Consider the following 17,500-nt stretch of genomic DNA (forward strand, 5'->3'; position numbering starts at 1 on the left):
TATTTCTTCCACTCTCAACAAACTCACTTAAAGCCTGCTTCCTCCTTCTCCTCATCCTCCTCCCCCTCTTCTTCCTTTTGATTTTCCCTCCATTTTTTTTTCCTCCTTCCCATAGTAGCCCGTAGCATAATGTTTAGCGATTGGCGTTGGTTATTCATCGTGTCTCATTTAGTTTCTCTTTTTGAATGCTGATACCAACTGTTTGTTTCATTTATCAATGAGGTATCACTAATTCACTTCCATGCTGGAATTGCATTCGAAATGAAACCATTTTGGAGGTTAACAGAATGTGGATCCGTTCGACTTTATTGGCCCTCTGAGCTCGCAATTATGGTATCGGAGCTCCACCCTCAGGGTTGTTGCAAACTGCTTTGCCGGGAGATGTCACATTTCCAACCTCGCCTCAAAAGCCAGTCGCCGACTGGGAATCCTCCGTCGTGCTAAGTCCTTCCTCGGCCCTCTTGAGCTCCTGACCACTTACAAAGCTTTTGTCCGTAGCCTGATGGAGTACTGCTCTCCCCTCTGGGCTGGTGCTCCTGCCTCCCACCTTTCTCGGCTTCACGCTGTCGAAATCAGGGCATTTAAGATCATCGGCATCTCCCGCAATGAAGCTGAGTCTTTGGGCCTCTCACTCAATCACCACAGGTTGGTCGGTGGTCTTTCTGTCGTCTACCGACTCCTCTCCAGCCTTGCCCCCCTGCTCTCTCTGCGATTTGTCCCCACCACATTTCCACAGGGCGCTCAAGGTCCGCCAACAACCCCCTTCTGGTAAAACTACCAAAATCACGAATCACTGCTCATCTTCACTCTTTCATTCCTCTTTTTTCCCGCCTTTGGAATAAACTTCCTCACTCTATTCTTTCCCATTCTTCCCTCCAGGCTTTCAAAACAGCTGTTCACCACCACCTCTTATCTTCCCCAATCCAAATCCTTGATCTTTTCTACCCCCGATAATCCACCCAAGCCCACTTCCTTCATTTCTCCTGCTTTCCTTCCTGAAAGTCCCTGAAATGTCCATCTTCTCTTCGCCATGTTCCCCGTCCCATCCCCATCCCTCTCCCTTCCACAGTTCACCTAATGTGTCTGTTCCCCACTGTTTTGTCCCTTCCACTCCCGCCCCTATTGTCTCATGCCTCCTTGCTGTGAGTTGTGTGTTAGCTCTCATACGAGCCTTGACCAAGGTATACAAAAAAAAAAAAAAAATGTGTGACAATATAACTCGATGATGGGTATGTTGTTTGCTTCCCACCAAAACATCCTTCCCACAACCTTTCGCTTACACGAGTGTGTACAGCTCCGGACCCCCGTCTGATGCTTACGTTATTTGAAATGTTTGAACGGAATCGATATTTTTTCCCCTCTGCTGATGCCATTAGGGATAACCAGTGGAACTGTTTATTGGTGCTTGCTTGTGAGTTCATAGTCATTTGAAAAATTACTTTTTGTATTTTTTTATTTTCCTGTTTTTTGATGTGTGCCCAAATGTTAAATTATTTTCAGCATCTTATTTTTTTTTCCTTTTCATTTCCACTTGCATCTTTGACGACGCGTTTTCCCTGAAATTGCTTTTTCAGAGCCTGAATGGTGTTTTTGTGAACGGCATCCACTTGGAACCGCTTGTGCCATACACTTTGATACCTGACGACATTGTGCAGCTGGGTATTCGTCTTCAGAATAAAACGGATCCAGAGTTCCAATACATCTTCTTGAAGGAGCCGAGTTTAACACCTTGCCACGAACATGGGTCCAACAAACAAGACTGGTGCCAGAACAAGGACGGCAAAACTGGTAAGACTGATTTTGTGGAAGAATCGAGTCGTGTCGACCATACAATCGACCACTTGGCGACGCATCTTCAAGCCACGTCGTCTTCCCAGCTTCTCCAAAAACAAACGAAGAAAATCCTGGTGAAAGGGCAGCAGGATGTTGGACAGAATTGTCCTGAAATTGTTGAACAATGTACGAATGACAAGGTGAACGACGGCATTGCACAGCCAGGTGTGATGAACCGAAGTGAGTGTGAGGAACGTGATCTCCATAGACTGCAAGACGAATTGAAGGAGGAACGTAAGAAACAGGAAGAGCAAGCAAGGAGGATTGAAGAACATCAAGAGATGCTGGAGGTGAAACTTGATCATTAAAATTACACAAAATTGATGAGTCTGTACATTGTCTTTATTTTTTTGTTTGTTTCGTAGACAATCTATGGATGCTGTTGATCTTATTGGGAGTGGAAGGGGGGGTGAGTGGGGGACTTGGGGACTTCTACATATGATGCAAGCAAGGAAAATGGGAAGAGCTTATAAAGGAACACTGAGCAAACGAGGAACTTTCGTAAAGCAAACAGAGAATATAACAATGAAAAAAGAATGGGAGAATAATGATGTGTAATGAAATTAGGATCACTCACCTACTCAGGTGATGAGCAATAGTTGAAGCAACTTATGCTGGCAATGTTTAGTAATTTATAACCGAGAAAGTATTCTCGATCCCCAGGCAAAGACACGGCAGAAGGAGGCAGCTTGTCATACCATGAGTGTAATGGAGAGTGAGTTGCAATGCAGCATTTGCTCAGAACTCTTCATAAAGGTGACGATTCTTCAAACTAACTTTTTGTTCACTTTTTCGTTTTCATTATTATTATTATTATTATCCGTTAAAAGGTTAAAATTTACTTTTCATTTTTATTGAATTAATCGACACTTAATATTTGAGTTATTTAATCGCTGTGTGTGTTTGTCGTTGAGACAAGATTTGAAATGTTGGCTTGAATACTGCCCCCCAGGAGTTGTTACTTCATTGGACATCGATCGATCGATCTTCTCCATTCTCACTCGCTCACTCACTCACTCACTCACTCACTCACTCACACTTGTGAGAATCAATATAACCATTGCACAGTGCTCTTTTTGCTAGGTTCCTTGGTAATTGTGAGATCTCTAACTCAATTGATGATTCATTTGATGGAGGTTTTTTGTTTTTTTCTTCCTTTTTAAATTCATGATTCCATGTGATTGGTTAATCCACTCGATGTTGCGCAAAAGCTGTAAAGCATTTCTTTAGCATTTCTTAATGTCTTCCTCTGTCCTTACTTGCACAGAGAGATAGAAATAGAGTTTAGTAAGTGACACGTCCACTGCACATTGTTGAGCACGAACTCGATAAACTACATGCATAAGTGGGGGCTGGAGAGTGGGGGGGGGATGAAGGGTGTTGCTGCTGCCCTGGGCACAGCCTAGGCGGGCGTGCAGAATTGCGGGTCATGATGGTAATTTGAAAAAATAAAATTGGCATCGGCCTCAGTGAATAATAAAAATAATTTACTAATCTGTTATCAATGGTTAATCACGCTATTCTGGGGACCAAAGAGGATGATCCAGGAATTGTTCGACATTGGGCAAAAGTTTTTGCCTCGAGTTTGAATTTCAGTGAGAAAACATCACAAGCAGTGGAAGGTCCAGATGTGTTGTCCCAGGACCTGGATTAAGCTAGGTTATTTTTTCCTCGCACAAAGCGGAATACTTTGGGCTCAAAAGTCTTTTGTTCAGTGCACTAAATGAAAAGGTCTTTGAATTATTATTATTATTATTATTATTATTATTATTATTATTATTATTTATTTATTTTTTGTTTTTCTCTCCGAGTTTTTATTAACCTCCTCCATCGAAGATCGGAGGTTACTGTTTTCACCCCTTTCTGTTTGTTTGGTTGTTTGTTTGTTTGTTTGTGAACAGTATTACGGAAAAACTCCTTGACGGATTTCGACGAAACTTGGTGGGGGGGGGTTAGGTATGGTCCAAGGATCATGCCATTAAATTTTGGACTTGGTCCATTTTTGGACTTGGTTCCCCCCCCCCCCAAAAAAAAAATTGTTAGAGAAAATTTTTTTTTTGCATTTCTACATGTTTGAAGTGATTTCCAACCCCCCCCCAAAAAAATTGTTTGAGAAAATTTTTTTTTTTGCATTTTTACATGTTTTAAGTGATTTCCAACCCCCCTCCCCAAAAAAATTTTTTTTTGCATTTTTACATGTTTTAAATGATTTCCAACCCCCCCCCCCCCGATAAAAAAAATTGTGAGAGAAAAAAATTTTTGCAACCTTTTTTTCAACAAAATTTCGATTTTTTTTCTTTTGCATTTTTACTTGTTTTTAGTGATTTCCAACCCCCCCCTAAAAAAAATGTTGGAGGAAAGAACTATAACTCAGCACTGTTGACATCATATTTAATGAATAAGATATAAGGTTCACTTGAGTGACCCAGCAGTATTGGCGGCGGAGGTTTTGTACTCTCCCGAGTGCTCCCCCTCTAGTTTATTGTTGTTTTTAGCTCGCCTGTTCGAAGAACAGAGAGCTATAGCGATACCCCCGGCGTGAGCGTGAGCGTGAGTGTCAGCGTGAGCGTGAGTGTCAGCGTGAGCGTGAAAATGTTAAAGTTTTTGGTGTAAGTTATTTAGAAGCTTGCCATTCATTTAATATGTGTACTAGGATGCTGATATTTGGCATGGAGGTTCCTTTGGGGTATATTATTGGTGTAGTGAAGTTGAAATTAAAAAATAATTTCAAATGTTTTAAATTTTTGACCTGTTTTGAACTTAACTTTTTTGTAGCACATCAACGTTAAAGTTTTTGGTGCAAGTTATTTAGAAGCTTGCCATTCATTTAATACGTGGACTAGGATGCTGATATTTGGCATGGAGGTTCCTTTGGGGTATATTATTGATGTGGTGAAGTTGAAATTATCAAATGATTTAAAAAAAAAATTAATTTCAACCTAAGATGGTGTCAAAGCCACCCAATGCTCGCCTGTTTATACTCGACGCTTGCCATTTATTTAATATGTGTTCTAGTTTACTGATTACAATATACAAATACATATATTGCTTTCAAATTATTTGGATCAGACTTCACTGCAATGCTTTATATAAAATATTATTAGACTAGTCTTTTAAAAACGATAAATGTATAAACAGGCAAGCATTGGGTGGCTTTGTATTGACACCAACTCTCTGGTTATGTCTCCGTTGACAAAGTCGCCAGAGGCATTATGTTTTCAGGTTGTGCGTCCAGCTGTCCGTCCGTCCGTAAGTGCATCCGTGATAGGTTTTTGTTACCGCGATAACTTAAGAACTGCTCAAGGGATCGGAGTCAAACTTTGTGCAAGTATGTATAATGTTGCAAGGATGAACCAATTCGATTTTGGGGTCAAGAGGTCAGAGATCACGTCAGTAAAACCGTGATATTTGAGAACAGCTGAAGGGATTTAAATCATACTTGGTACAAGTATGTACAGTCAACCCCCACTTCATTGCGGTTCACCTATCGCGCCCCCGGTTCATCGCGGGTTTTCCCTTGGAACGTAACTAATTTTTTCTGCGGATTCCTCTGGTACATCGCGGTAATAATATATAAAATATAAATAATTATTTAAGCAATAAATTATAACGCGTGGCGTTCGAAAGTATCTTCATAATAAAACAAACAAAAAAAAAATTTGTATGTTTGTCGACACAACTCACGAGACAAAGACAGAGAGCGCGCTATTCATTTCTCCTTGGCGCTGATTGGCTGCTGCCCACGAGGTGCACTCTCGCTGTCTTGAGTGTTTCGCTTGTGAACAACACAGATATTTTCTATGTTTTTTTCTCCAAGCCCCACGATGCCGCCCAAACGCCCTGCACCTTCTAAGGCTTTTGGCAAGGAACCGAAGCGCCAGAGGAAGGTCCTGACACTCCAGCAGAAGGTTGAGGTGCGAGATATGCTTCGGGAAGGAAAAACGTTTGCTGCAGTTGGGCGCCATTACGGTTTAAATGAATCGACCATACGCTACATCAAGAAGGACGAAGCCAACATCAGGAGTACCGTAGCAGTCAACTACTGCCAAAGCGCAAAAAGGGTGGTAACTGCACGCAACAAGAACATCGTCAGGATGGAATCAGCACTGGCCCTTTGGATCACTGATTGCAGGGAGAAAAACATCCCATTGGACACCAACACCATCAGAGAGAAGGCCAGAAAACTTTATCGGCAATTCGCTGGAGTAGCAGGTACCGAAGGAGACGACGAGGATGACCCCGACGACCCCCAATCAGGACCATCGACAGCACCAGAACCAGCAGCAAACCCCATTGAATTTCAAGCCAGCAAGGGCTGGTTTGACCGATTTCAAAAAAGATTCAAACTGAAGAGCGTATCGCTGCATGGAGAAGCCGCATCTGTAGACAAAGAAGCCGCCGAGAAGTACCCGGAGACATTCAAGGTGATCATCGAGGAGAAGGGGTACAGGCCAGAACAAGTTTTCAACATGGACGAGACTGGCTTGTTCTGGAAAAAATTGCCATCGAGAACGTTTATCATGATGGAGGAAGCCTAAACCCCTGGATTCAAAGCTCAGAAGGACCGATTAACCCTGTTAATGTGTGGCAATGCTGCTGGGTTCATGTTGAAGACAGGGCTAATTTACAAGTCTGCGAACCCGAGGACCATGAAAAACAAAAATAAAAACCTGCTGCCAGTCCACTGGATGCATAACCCCAATGCCTGGATTACGAAAATCCTTACGTCTGATTGGTTCCACCAGTGCTTCATCCCTCAAGCCAAAACGTACCTCAGCGACCTCGGAATGGAGTTTAAGGTGCTGCTGCTGATGGACAACGCTGGAGGCCACCCACTGGATTTATCCTACGAGGGAGTGCAGATCGAGTTCCTCCCGGCAAACACAACATCCCTCATCCAACCTATGGATCAAGGCGTCATCCGCGCCTTCAAGGCGCTTTACAATCGCAACTCCCTGCAGCACCTCGTGGAGGCCATGGATTCCGACGACAATTTTTCTCTGAGGGCGTATTGGCGTGATTTCACGACAGCAACGTGTCTCCAAATAATTCAGAAGGCTCTACAAGAAATGAAAAAAGAAACCTTAAACGCCTGTTGGAAGAAGCTGTGGCCAGAATGCGTCCACGAATTCAAGGCCTTTTCTCCAGACGAAATTCTACATTCGGCAATCGATAAGGCGGTCAAGCTGGTGAAGATTCTAGGAGGAGGATTCAACGACATGACGCACGACGAAGTGAATGACCTCAACGAAACCAACTCTGACCCATCAACGGACGAGGATTTGGCTGAGCTTACGAAGTCTGCATGCGAGGAGGAGGAGGAACAATCTGATCCATCGCAGGAGCACGACGACGAAGGCCTCTCACTTGAACGCTTAACAACAATGGCGAAAACGGACAAATAATTGCAGGGGATGGCTGAAGCATGGGATCCCTCAATGGTTCGGGCGTTGCAATTCAAGAACGCTATTGATGGCGCAATGGAAACCTATAAAACTCTCCTCACCACCATGAAGAAACTACACCAGCAACTGCCCATCACAATGTTTTTGCAATGTAACTGAGTTTACAGTAAGCATTTTTATGCTTAAAATGTTTTCTTTATGTGTTTAATTGAGATTAAAATGTGTTTAAAATGTGTTTTGTGGAGGCGTCCATTCATCGCGGATTTTCACTTACCGCGGGAGGGTTTGGAACGTAACCCCCGCGAGAAACGGGGGATTACTGTATAATGATGTAATAATGTGGGTGGAGGCATATCTGTGGACATCAAAGTGTGCCAATTCTCGTTTTATTTTTTTGTTTGCATGTTCGAGGCTCGTCGACGAACTCGAGCAGAATGGAAAGGGGGAAACACCAACAATAGAGTATAAGTGAGAGAGAAAGTGAGATCAAGGGGAAGGGGAGAACGACATGGGGGTGAACAAGCTGTACACAAGCTGAATGAAATACAACGAGAAGAGGAAGGGGGAAAGCAGGGATGAAACAGCAAGGGAACAAACCAACCAACCAACGAACAAATGAAAAGAGGTGACGTAGAGGGTGGAAAAATCACAGTATCTTGGAAACAAGGAGTGCTTCGGAATGGGGTCATTTGGGATAGAAGAGATCTTGAGTATGGATGGGGGATGACAGTGGGAAGGTAGTGATGAGCAACTGTCTTTAAGACCGGGAGAGAAGAATGAGATTGAATCGAGTGTGGAAGGTGGTTCCACAGGTGGGAAAAGAGAGGAATAAATGCACGGAGGTAAGCAGTGAGCCTGGATTTTGGAAGTTTAACAAGAGAGGGTTACTAGGGGACGTGTACACCTGCAAAAACCTGGGAGGGACAGAGCCAAGAGGGGGCAGAAAGTTGCAAGACCAAAAAGGAGGAGGTAGAATACAGATTGCCACCAAGCTGTCTGTGATGTAAGAGAACAGGCCTAAACACTCAGCTTCATCACAGGAGAGCCTGATTATTTTGATGGCTGCTCTTTCCAGGGAATCAAGAAGTGCAAGATGTGAGGCAGGGGCACCGGCCCAAAGGGAAGAGCGGTACCCCCAAGTTGTGAATGAAGGCCTTGTAGGTTGTCAAAAATTCAGACTGGCCAAGCAAAGATGTTATACGACGAAGAATGCCCAGTCAGCGACTGGCTTTGCAAGCCATCTTGGAAATGTGGTCTGTCCAAGAAAGATCATAGTTGATGGTGAGGCTCAAAAGTTTGAGTGATTTCACCTCTTCAAGTGGTTTGTTTAGGAAGTAGATGGGAGGGTGTGACAGAAGGTCCTTTCGGAGAGACTGTGAGTGTGTGGGATTTTTCTGGTTATAAACATATTCCATGTGTTGGACCATCTCGTGATTCTTTTAAGGTCTGCAGAGGGAGGAGGCTTTTCAATTGTTCATGTTATGGCAACTGAGATTTTATTTTTTTCATGGTGCAAACATCACATGCCCATCACCAATTTTGAATGTCACATCTCTAATCCACCCATTAAGATAGCTTTCTCAATTATTGATGTTTTGCTTTGCTTAAATGACCTTAACTTATTCGACCAAATCGCACAATGTCTCCTGCTGCTCGTTGCTCAAAACATCCCTGCACTGGTTTACCATTCAAAAAATTTCTTCAGGCCAAATTTCACTGTGTAATAGAGCTCCCTTCTTTGGATAACTTGACTTAACGATAGTTGCACCCATCTCCATAATCGGAACAAAGTCTGCTAACTTCACACCTCCTTTCAAAGTACACGGTTCCGTACATACATTCGTTAGCCTAAATTGCTACTTTGTCCTTATTCGTTTTAAAGAGGGTGCGACCTACAACAACACCATTGACTGGTGATTCTGCCAGTGGCTCCACCAGGCCGTATGGCTCTGTTAAGGCTGGCCCATCTACCCATGTCACCTCGACGACCATCTCTGAGCTGGGTGGAATGGTCATGGTGCCAGGTGGGGCCAACATGGAAGGTCCACCCTTGTCCCCATCCCCATCCTTCCGAGGTCGGCAAAATGAGTACCAGCTTGCTGGGGATGATCGAGTCATTTGAGTATCCTGCGTCGGAGTGGCGACCCGTCCAGGATTGTGCCCACTAGCCAAGGAAACTGCTTCGGCAGCACCGATGCTCTGCACAGAGTATGGTCCCAATGGATGGATCTCAAAATGTTATGGATGACTTTTGACGAAGTTTGATGGGTGTGTGATGAGGGCAAATTGATTAGATATTGGTTAAGATCCGGTTACGGATCCCGATATTAGAATTTCTTCAGCGAATTTTCACCATTGAGAGATTTGGGCCAAAACCGATATATAGCACGATGTCTCAAAAAGTTATGGACGGATTCGGGCAAAACTTGGTGGACAGGTTCGACGTCTGTGATTGAAAAGTTGATTCGATTATTTTTTTTATTATTCTGAAAAAGTGATTTTTCACCATTGAAAAATGGGCCCAAAAAACAAAATACAACATATATAGCCTGATATTTTTTAAAAAGAAACAAAAAACTTGGTGTATGAGTTGGGGTAGGTGACAAGAACAAGCAAATTCGATTTTGGTTCAGGTCCAGATGCGGATCCGACCTGTCGGTGGAATAGAACACATCAATGGTTCAGTCTGGCGAAGGTATGTGCTCTATCAAGAGCCGTTGTAGTTGGTAATTTATTTTGTACGCCAAAGGAATTAATCCTACAACCACAGGAATAAAAAGTCACAATAATGAAAAAGAATACTGTCGTCTTCCGATTGTGTGTGTGTGTGTGTGTGTGTGTGTGTGTGTGTGTGTGTGTGTGTGTGTGTGTGTGTGTGTGTGTGTGTGTGTGTGTGTGTGTGTGTGTGTGTGTGTGCGTGCGCGTGTGTGTGTGTGTGTGTGTGTGTGTGTGTGTGTGTGTGTGTGTGTGCGCGCGTGCGCGCGTGCGCGTGCGTGTGTGTGTGTGTGTGTGTGTGTGTGTGTGTGTGTGTGTGTGTGTGTGTGTGTATGTATGTATGTATGTATAATATGTGTTTAATCAAATGGATAAATGAAACCAGCATGGGAAGCACGAAAAACAACAGAAATGATATGAAGTCGAAAAAGCCATCCCGTTTGGCAAATCATGCTTATCGACGATAAAGATTTTGGGCTCAACTATTCTATCCTTACACAGACACAATCAAGGGAGTTAGACAAACAAAAAGAAGATTTGGGTGGAGTGTGGGGCAGGTGGGGAGGGGATAAAATATTAATAATGGTGTACTTCAGGCCTGGTAGAGCCGAGCCTAGTCGAGCCGAGTTGACCTCTGTCAAAGGACGCGCAGAGAAACCGTCCGGAGAGCTACCTGCGCACAGAGCAAGAAGAAGACCCCCATACGGGGACTGTGTGCGCTTTTTATTTGGCTCTGCTTGCCCCCCCCCACCCCACCACCCTGCCCTCCCATCACGTGCTTATTGGTTCGTCACACTTTCTTGGCACTTCTCGTAGCGTCTCGATGTTGCCAGCTTCTCTTAGCTTCTGATTGGTTTTCTATCGCGGCTTCTGGTTTCCTCTTATAGCTTCTGGTTTCCTGTGGACGAGAGTAAATAATATATAAACTCGAGAGAGAGCACTCGGTAGAGTGCAAAACCTCCGCCGCCAATACTGCTGGGTCACTTAAGTGAACCTGATATCCTATTCATTGTAGGTCAAAATGGATCAGACTCTACTGAACCACGATTGAATAAACTAAACTAGATCGACGTACATGTAGAAATGCCAAAAAAAAATCGAAATGTTTTTGAAAAAAAAGTTGCAAAATTTGTTGTTTTTTTTCTCGAACAAATTTTTTTTGGGGGGGGGGTTGGAAATCACTTAAAACATGTAGAAATGCAAAAAAAAAAATTCAAATATTTTTCAAATACAATCGAAATTTTTTTTGAAAAAAAGTTGCAAAATTTTCTGTTTTTTTTTTCTCTAACAAATTTATTTATTTTTTGGTTGAAAATCACTTAAAACATGTTGAAATGCAAAAACAAAAATTCAAATATTTTTTCAAAATGGCCACCACAGCGGCCAAATTGGACTTTGGACCAAGTCCAAAATCTAATGGCATGATCCTTGGACCATACCTAATCCCCCACCAAGTTTCGTCGAAATCCGTCCAGGAGTTTTTCCGTAATACTGTTCACAAAGAAACAAACAAACAGGGGTGAAAACAGTAACCTCCGTCCATCTTCAATGGGAGAGGTTAACTAGAAGGGCACTCAGTAGAGCGCATACCTCCGCCACGCAATGTCTGATCCACATGAACATATCGGGCCCAATACATTGTTGAGATATTGTGCTGTAGTTTAGCTCTATCTCTCAATGGTGAAGAATCACTTAAAAAATTATCGTGTCCAGATGCGGATCCGGATTCGGATCTTCACCAAAACTGAATCAATTTTTAACCTCCGCCATCGAAGATCGGAGGTTACTGTTTTCACCCCTTTCTGTTTGTTTGTTTGTTTGTTTGTGAACAGTATTACGGAAAAACTCCTCGACTGATTTCGACGAAACTTGGTGGGGGATTAGGTATGGTCTTAGGATCATGCCATTAGATTTTGGACTTGGTCCAAAATCCAATATGGCTGCTGTGGTGGCCATTTTGAAAAAATATTTGAATTTTTTTTTTTTTTTGCATTTCTACATGTTTAAAGTGATTTCCAACCCCCCCCCCCAAAAAGAAATTGTGGGAGAAAAAAATTTTTTGCAACTTTTTTTTCAACAAAATTTCGACTTTTTTTTTGCACTTCTACTTGTTTTAGTGCCTGGTGTTGGCGCAGTGGTTAGGGCAGCGGCTTGGGATCCAAAAGGTCCTGAGTTCAAGCCCCGTTGGGCTACTGAATTAATACACCAGGGGGTTGACTCAGCCTGTCATCCTTCCGAGGTCGGCGAAATGAGTACCAGTGTACTGGGCCTGTGTATACCCCGGTTAAAATAGGTGTACCATATCCCTGTGTCGTAAGAGGCGACCAGGGTTGGGTCAGGAAGGGCATCCGGCGTAAAACATGTGCCAAATCACGATGCGGATCATACGGATGATCTACTGTGGCGACCCCAAACGGGAGCAGCCGAAAGAAGAAGACTTGTTATAAGTGATTTCCAACAAAAAAAAAACATGCCAAAATTATAATTGCGGCTGATTTTGGAACTTCAGGTGGATATACCCACGTAAAATAAATTTCTTTCTCAAGGAATCTAGTTATGACGAATGAATTGAGTATGTAAAAGGGAAAGTTGCAAACTATAACTCTGTGAGCACTGTTGACGTCAAATTGAATGAATAGGATATCAGGTTCACTTAAGTGACCCAGCAGTATTGGCGGCAGAGGTTTTGCAATCCACCGAGTGCTCCCCCTCTAGTTTTTCTTGTCACACACCCAACATGTCCACCAAGTTTCGTCCGAATCCGTCCACAACTTTTTGAGATATCGTGATACATATCGGTTCAGTCTTATCTTTCAATGGTGAAGAATCACTTTAAAAATTCTGGTGTCCAGATCCAGATCCGGATCCGGATTTTAACCAAAATATAACCAGTTCGTCCTTGTCACACACCAAACTTGTCCACAAAATTTCATCCAAATCCAAGCACAACTTTTTGAGATATCCTGCATAGACAAACAATGAGCCTGGTGTGGCTTAGTGGTTAAGGCGGTGGCTTGGGATCCTCGGGGTCCTGAGTTCGAGCCCCGCTGGCCGCTGAGTTAGCATCAGGGGGGTTGACTCAGCCTCTCATCCTTCCTAAGGTCGGAGAAATGAGCACCAGTATCCTGGTAATTATCCCTGCAGGGTCGAAGGCGACTAAAGGTTGGTGTCAGGAAGGGCATCCGGCCGTAAAAACATTGCCACAAGAAAGGGTACCATGATTGGAGCCCGCAAAAAGCTGACCCCTGCTCAAGGATAAAGGCTTTCAAATGGTGTGATGATGATGATGCCATCGACAAACAAACAAACAGAAAGGGGTGAAAACATAACCACCTCCACCTTTGGTGGTGGAGGTAAATATATATTAGTTATAGTTATGTGTCTGTACCTTCCTTTCTGTCCTCTCCTGGAGGAGTGCATATCTGACATGTTGGACAAGGCTATTCGTATATAGCAGTACAGTACTATGTATTTTAAAGGAAATTATGTGACATTGAGCAAAAATCAAGATGGTACATACATCTAATTTGAGCCTGTGATCCAAGTGTTCTGAGCTATAGACCCTGATATGATGATAACGCCAAGCAGGTAATCTGTAATTAATTTTCTTCTTTTGTTGATTAGCTTAATTTCATGTATTTTAGTCCTATAATGCTATTTATTTCTTGTTCATGTTCACAATTTTAAATGTATTTAATTTTGTGAGCCGCACACGTGAAGCGAAAAGTGGGGTTAAACAATTGGTTCTCTCTTTCTCCGTTTTATTTAATTTCTCCGTTCACATCTGTCTGTCCATCCATCCACAAATGGAAATTTATCATGAAGGAACAACATCATTTATATGGGATGTGATATTTTGAGCACTAATCGGAACATGAATCAGAAAACAAACCTGTAGTTTAATAATACTTTGGCTCTGAATTTGTTCCGATTGCGCATGCGCAGAGAGGAGTGAGAGATAATATTTTAGTCTGTCTGTCTGTCTGTCTGTCTGTCTGTCTGTCTGGCAGTCAAACAAAATTGAAAGTCATTACAAACAGGAAACTTACTGTTTTTAAGGACGTCATAAAGGACACAAACAACAGGAATGAATAACTAATGTAACGTGTTAAATGGGGCGATGTAATAGACACTATGTCTGGTGTTGGCTTAATGGTTAGGGTGGTTGTCTTGGGATCCTAGGATCCTGAGCTCAAATCCTGCTTGGCTGTTGAATTAATACCAGGTGGGGTTGACTCTGCCTGTCATCCTTCCGAGGTCGACAAAATGAGTGCCAGCTTGCTGGAATCCTTTAGCGGAGTGGCGACCCATCCAGGATTGTGTTCAATAGCTAAGGAGACTGTTTTGGAGGCACCAACGCTCTGCACAGCGTATGGTCCCAATGGATGGATGGAATAAACACCATGAATGGCAGTAAATGTCTGGAATTCATGTTTTTTCTGACCTTTGCTTGTTTTTTCTTTTTTCTCTTTTTTTTTTCACTTTAATGATACACTTGAACACAATATTACACAAATCGCCTCTTAATGCTTCCAAAAACCTTGAGTTTTGTAGTCCTAGGACATGTTCAATAAGGTGTTGTACAAGACTGATTGAATGGCGCTAAATTTCCACATGTCTTTATACGACCTTTAAAAAAATATTATTTTATTCCAATTGAATTATGGACTTGAACCACGCAGTGTTCTATGAGTTAAGGGTTAAGTGTTTTATCGACTATGAACTCCATACTTCTTTTTAGCCGTGTCTTGCTTAGCAAAGATGGCTCTAAGAGAGCTCCGCGTTGTTGTTGTTCTTCTTCTTGTTGTTCTTCTTCTTGTTGTTGTTCTTCTTCTGGTGAAGACAAAACCTTTAGGACTCGGCTCTTTTATATACAGGATCCGGATCTCCTTAAATACTAAACACCTGTACACATCCTCACATAGACGGTGCCTTTTGAGAGCGTCTTTCATGAACTTTTAAATATATTCGGACATTTGCTTTAAAGTTTCGAAAAGTTCACGTTACTATTTAAAGATTATTCCATTTAATGTGTTGTAATTTCGTAAATACACGATTTTCTCTTCATGAACAGGAGCCTCCATGACGGGTCTCGCTATTGGCTCCATCAAGGCACGTGACGAAACATCGGAAGTTGTTGTTGTTATTGCCTTTAGGACGCGGCTCTCGGACACATTTGTCCTTGTTGCTTACATGGTCTGTGTTGGCAATGAATTTAGCACATTTCCTTCTCTTTCTTTTCCTTCCTTTTACAGCCAGTATGCCATTATTGAATTGATATTTTTTGCTTTCCTATGAATCTTTATTTTACCATTATGTCACCTGCGTAATAGCACCTTTTACTTTGTCAAATCCATTCAAATATCGTTTTGATCTTTAATACTTGCCTAGTATAGATCTCTAGTCAGGACTTGTCTGACTTGCATCTTTGTTTCTCACAGGCCATGACCTTGAATTGTTCTCACACATTCTGCAGTCACTGTATAAATGAGTGGAGGAACCGAAAGGCCGAATGTCCTGTGTGCCGTAAAGCGGTGAGTACGTGCACACCCTCACTTGCCATCAACTTGTGTGTCGAGCACATAGTGCTAGGAATGGACGAGGACATTCAACAGCACCGACGAGAACTGCTCGCTGCTAGGACGAAAAAGGAAGGTGTGTGTGTGCCCTGTATTGTTTTCCTTTTTTTCAAACTATATTTCTTATTTTGACAAACTGTCAAAAACCATGCATCCGTTAATGAAGCATTAACCAATACACAACATAGTTTGTACTTCCTGGAAATGCGTGAGCTAACATCCCTGAATCGAAGAAACTGCCATTTAAAAAGACAGCCTTGAAGGCATCGGGAGTGCATTTTTCTTTCGACAATCAAACAATGACTGATCGGTTTTGAAACCCCCCAAAAAATCAGACTTTGCGATAGCTGCATTCCTCATAAAATAAATGATCTTTCTTTCTTTTTTTTTTGTCAAATCTTTATTTTGTGACTGCATCTCAGATATGAAAGTTCGCACTTTTCATTTAAGTGAACTACCAAAAGGTTTTATTCATGATTTGGCAATGGAATCTAACTAACACAGATTTTGCTTGTCCGAAAAGAAAGAGTATATATACATATATATATATACATATATATATATATATATATATATATATATATATATATATATATATATATATATATATATATTGTTGCGGATAGCCTGGTGTTGGCTTAGTGGTTAGGGTGGTGGCTTGGGATCCCAGGGTCCTGAGTTCAAGCCCCGTTGGCTGCTGAATTAACACCAGGGGGTTGACTCAGCCTGTCATCCTTCCGAGGTCGGTGAAATGAGTGCCAGTGTACTGGTCCCGGTGTATGCCCCGGTTCTAATAGGTGTACCATATCCCTGTGTGTCATAGGCGACCAGGGTTGGCGTCAGGAAGGGCATCCGGCCATAAAACATTGCCTCAAGAAAAAGCCAAACCCCTGCACAGCAGGGAAAAATGGCTGTAAAAACGGTCATTTATATATTGTTGCGGATCCGGGGTGGCGGGAACCTGACCCGGTCCGAGGTGCCAGCCCCGCCACCGCCGTCTCCGGGAGTCTATAACGCCGGCCGGCTCGGCACAGGCCTCGGGTCACGCATCTTCAATCGCGATACCAACATAATCCTGTCCCTTACCAGTTGGGGAGATAGAACCCCTAGTTACAGACTGGCTTTGTCAGTAATAGAGCGGAGCCAACCAGCCTGTAACCATTTTTGGTCCTGTATGCCAATCGAACGGATCGTTCCTTGACGTGACATGCATTAATCCATAGCGGCAACTGCATAAGAATTAACCAGATTTATTGGGGACATCAGGGATCACAACACAAGCAATAAACACTACAATGGTTATACTAACTATCTACCCGTTCTTACCTAGGGAACCACGGTCTAAAGGTTTCGAGGGGATTCTACGAAATATGCCTTATACAACACGTTCAAACAAACAGCATGCATGCAGGACAAGACAGAGTACTTGGTGATGGCTCATGGACGAGAGGACCGTGTCCAAAAGCACGAATATCGCTCGTAACAAGCGGTGGTGTGCACGGGTTCAAACTCCCGCTCGAACGTGCTGCGCGGCAAGATGGCGGCGCAGTATTCTTCCTCCTTTAGTCACCGCGTGCGCGGTCTCCGCGCGCTCTGACCTCGCGTAAGGTCCAAGATGAGCCTCAGCTGATCTATCTCACGGTCCAGCACACAAATCCCGGCCTGGCCTGTTCTCCATACAAGGCCCAAGTCGAGGTCCGAGTTCCACAGGCGGATCGGCAAACGTGACGCGCCGTTGGTAAGTAAGTGACCGTCTAAAGAGTAAGTGACCATCAAACGTGACCGTCCAAAGGTCCGGCGTCTCCTCTCCGGCCTTCCCGCCTCGAAGCCCGACTCCCGCTTCGTCCTCTCAGTGCCTCTCTCGGTCGAATCACTGACGTGCAGGTCGGTTCAGCATCTCTCCCGGCAGATCCAACACGGTGCCTCCTTCGTTCGCTCGCCTCGAAGCAACTCCAAGCGCGCATCGAG

General features: G+C 43.2%; 1 protein-coding gene across 2 annotated transcripts in view; it reads left to right on the forward strand.

Moving 5' to 3' along the window:
• The window catches only part of LOC147014173 (E3 ubiquitin-protein ligase RNF8-like), a 69,155-nt gene that overhangs the window by 31,814 nt on the left and 19,841 nt on the right, over nt 1-17,500 (forward strand). For both annotated transcript variants that reach the window (XM_085851913.1, XM_085851915.1), the window contains exons 3-5: nt 1,575-2,123; nt 2,497-2,589; nt 15,395-15,608. In XM_085851913.1, coding sequence (XP_085708039.1) covers nt 1,575-2,123; nt 2,497-2,589; nt 15,395-15,608 — 856 coding nt within the window. The remainder of the gene's footprint in view (nt 1-1,574; nt 2,124-2,496; nt 2,590-15,394; nt 15,609-17,500) is intronic.

This window comes from Eptatretus burgeri, chromosome 13 (assembly GCF_056783735.1).
Source record: "Eptatretus burgeri isolate ZD-2024b chromosome 13, Ebu_testis_v1, whole genome shotgun sequence".
NCBI lineage: Eukaryota > Metazoa > Chordata > Myxini > Myxiniformes > Myxinidae > Eptatretus > Eptatretus burgeri.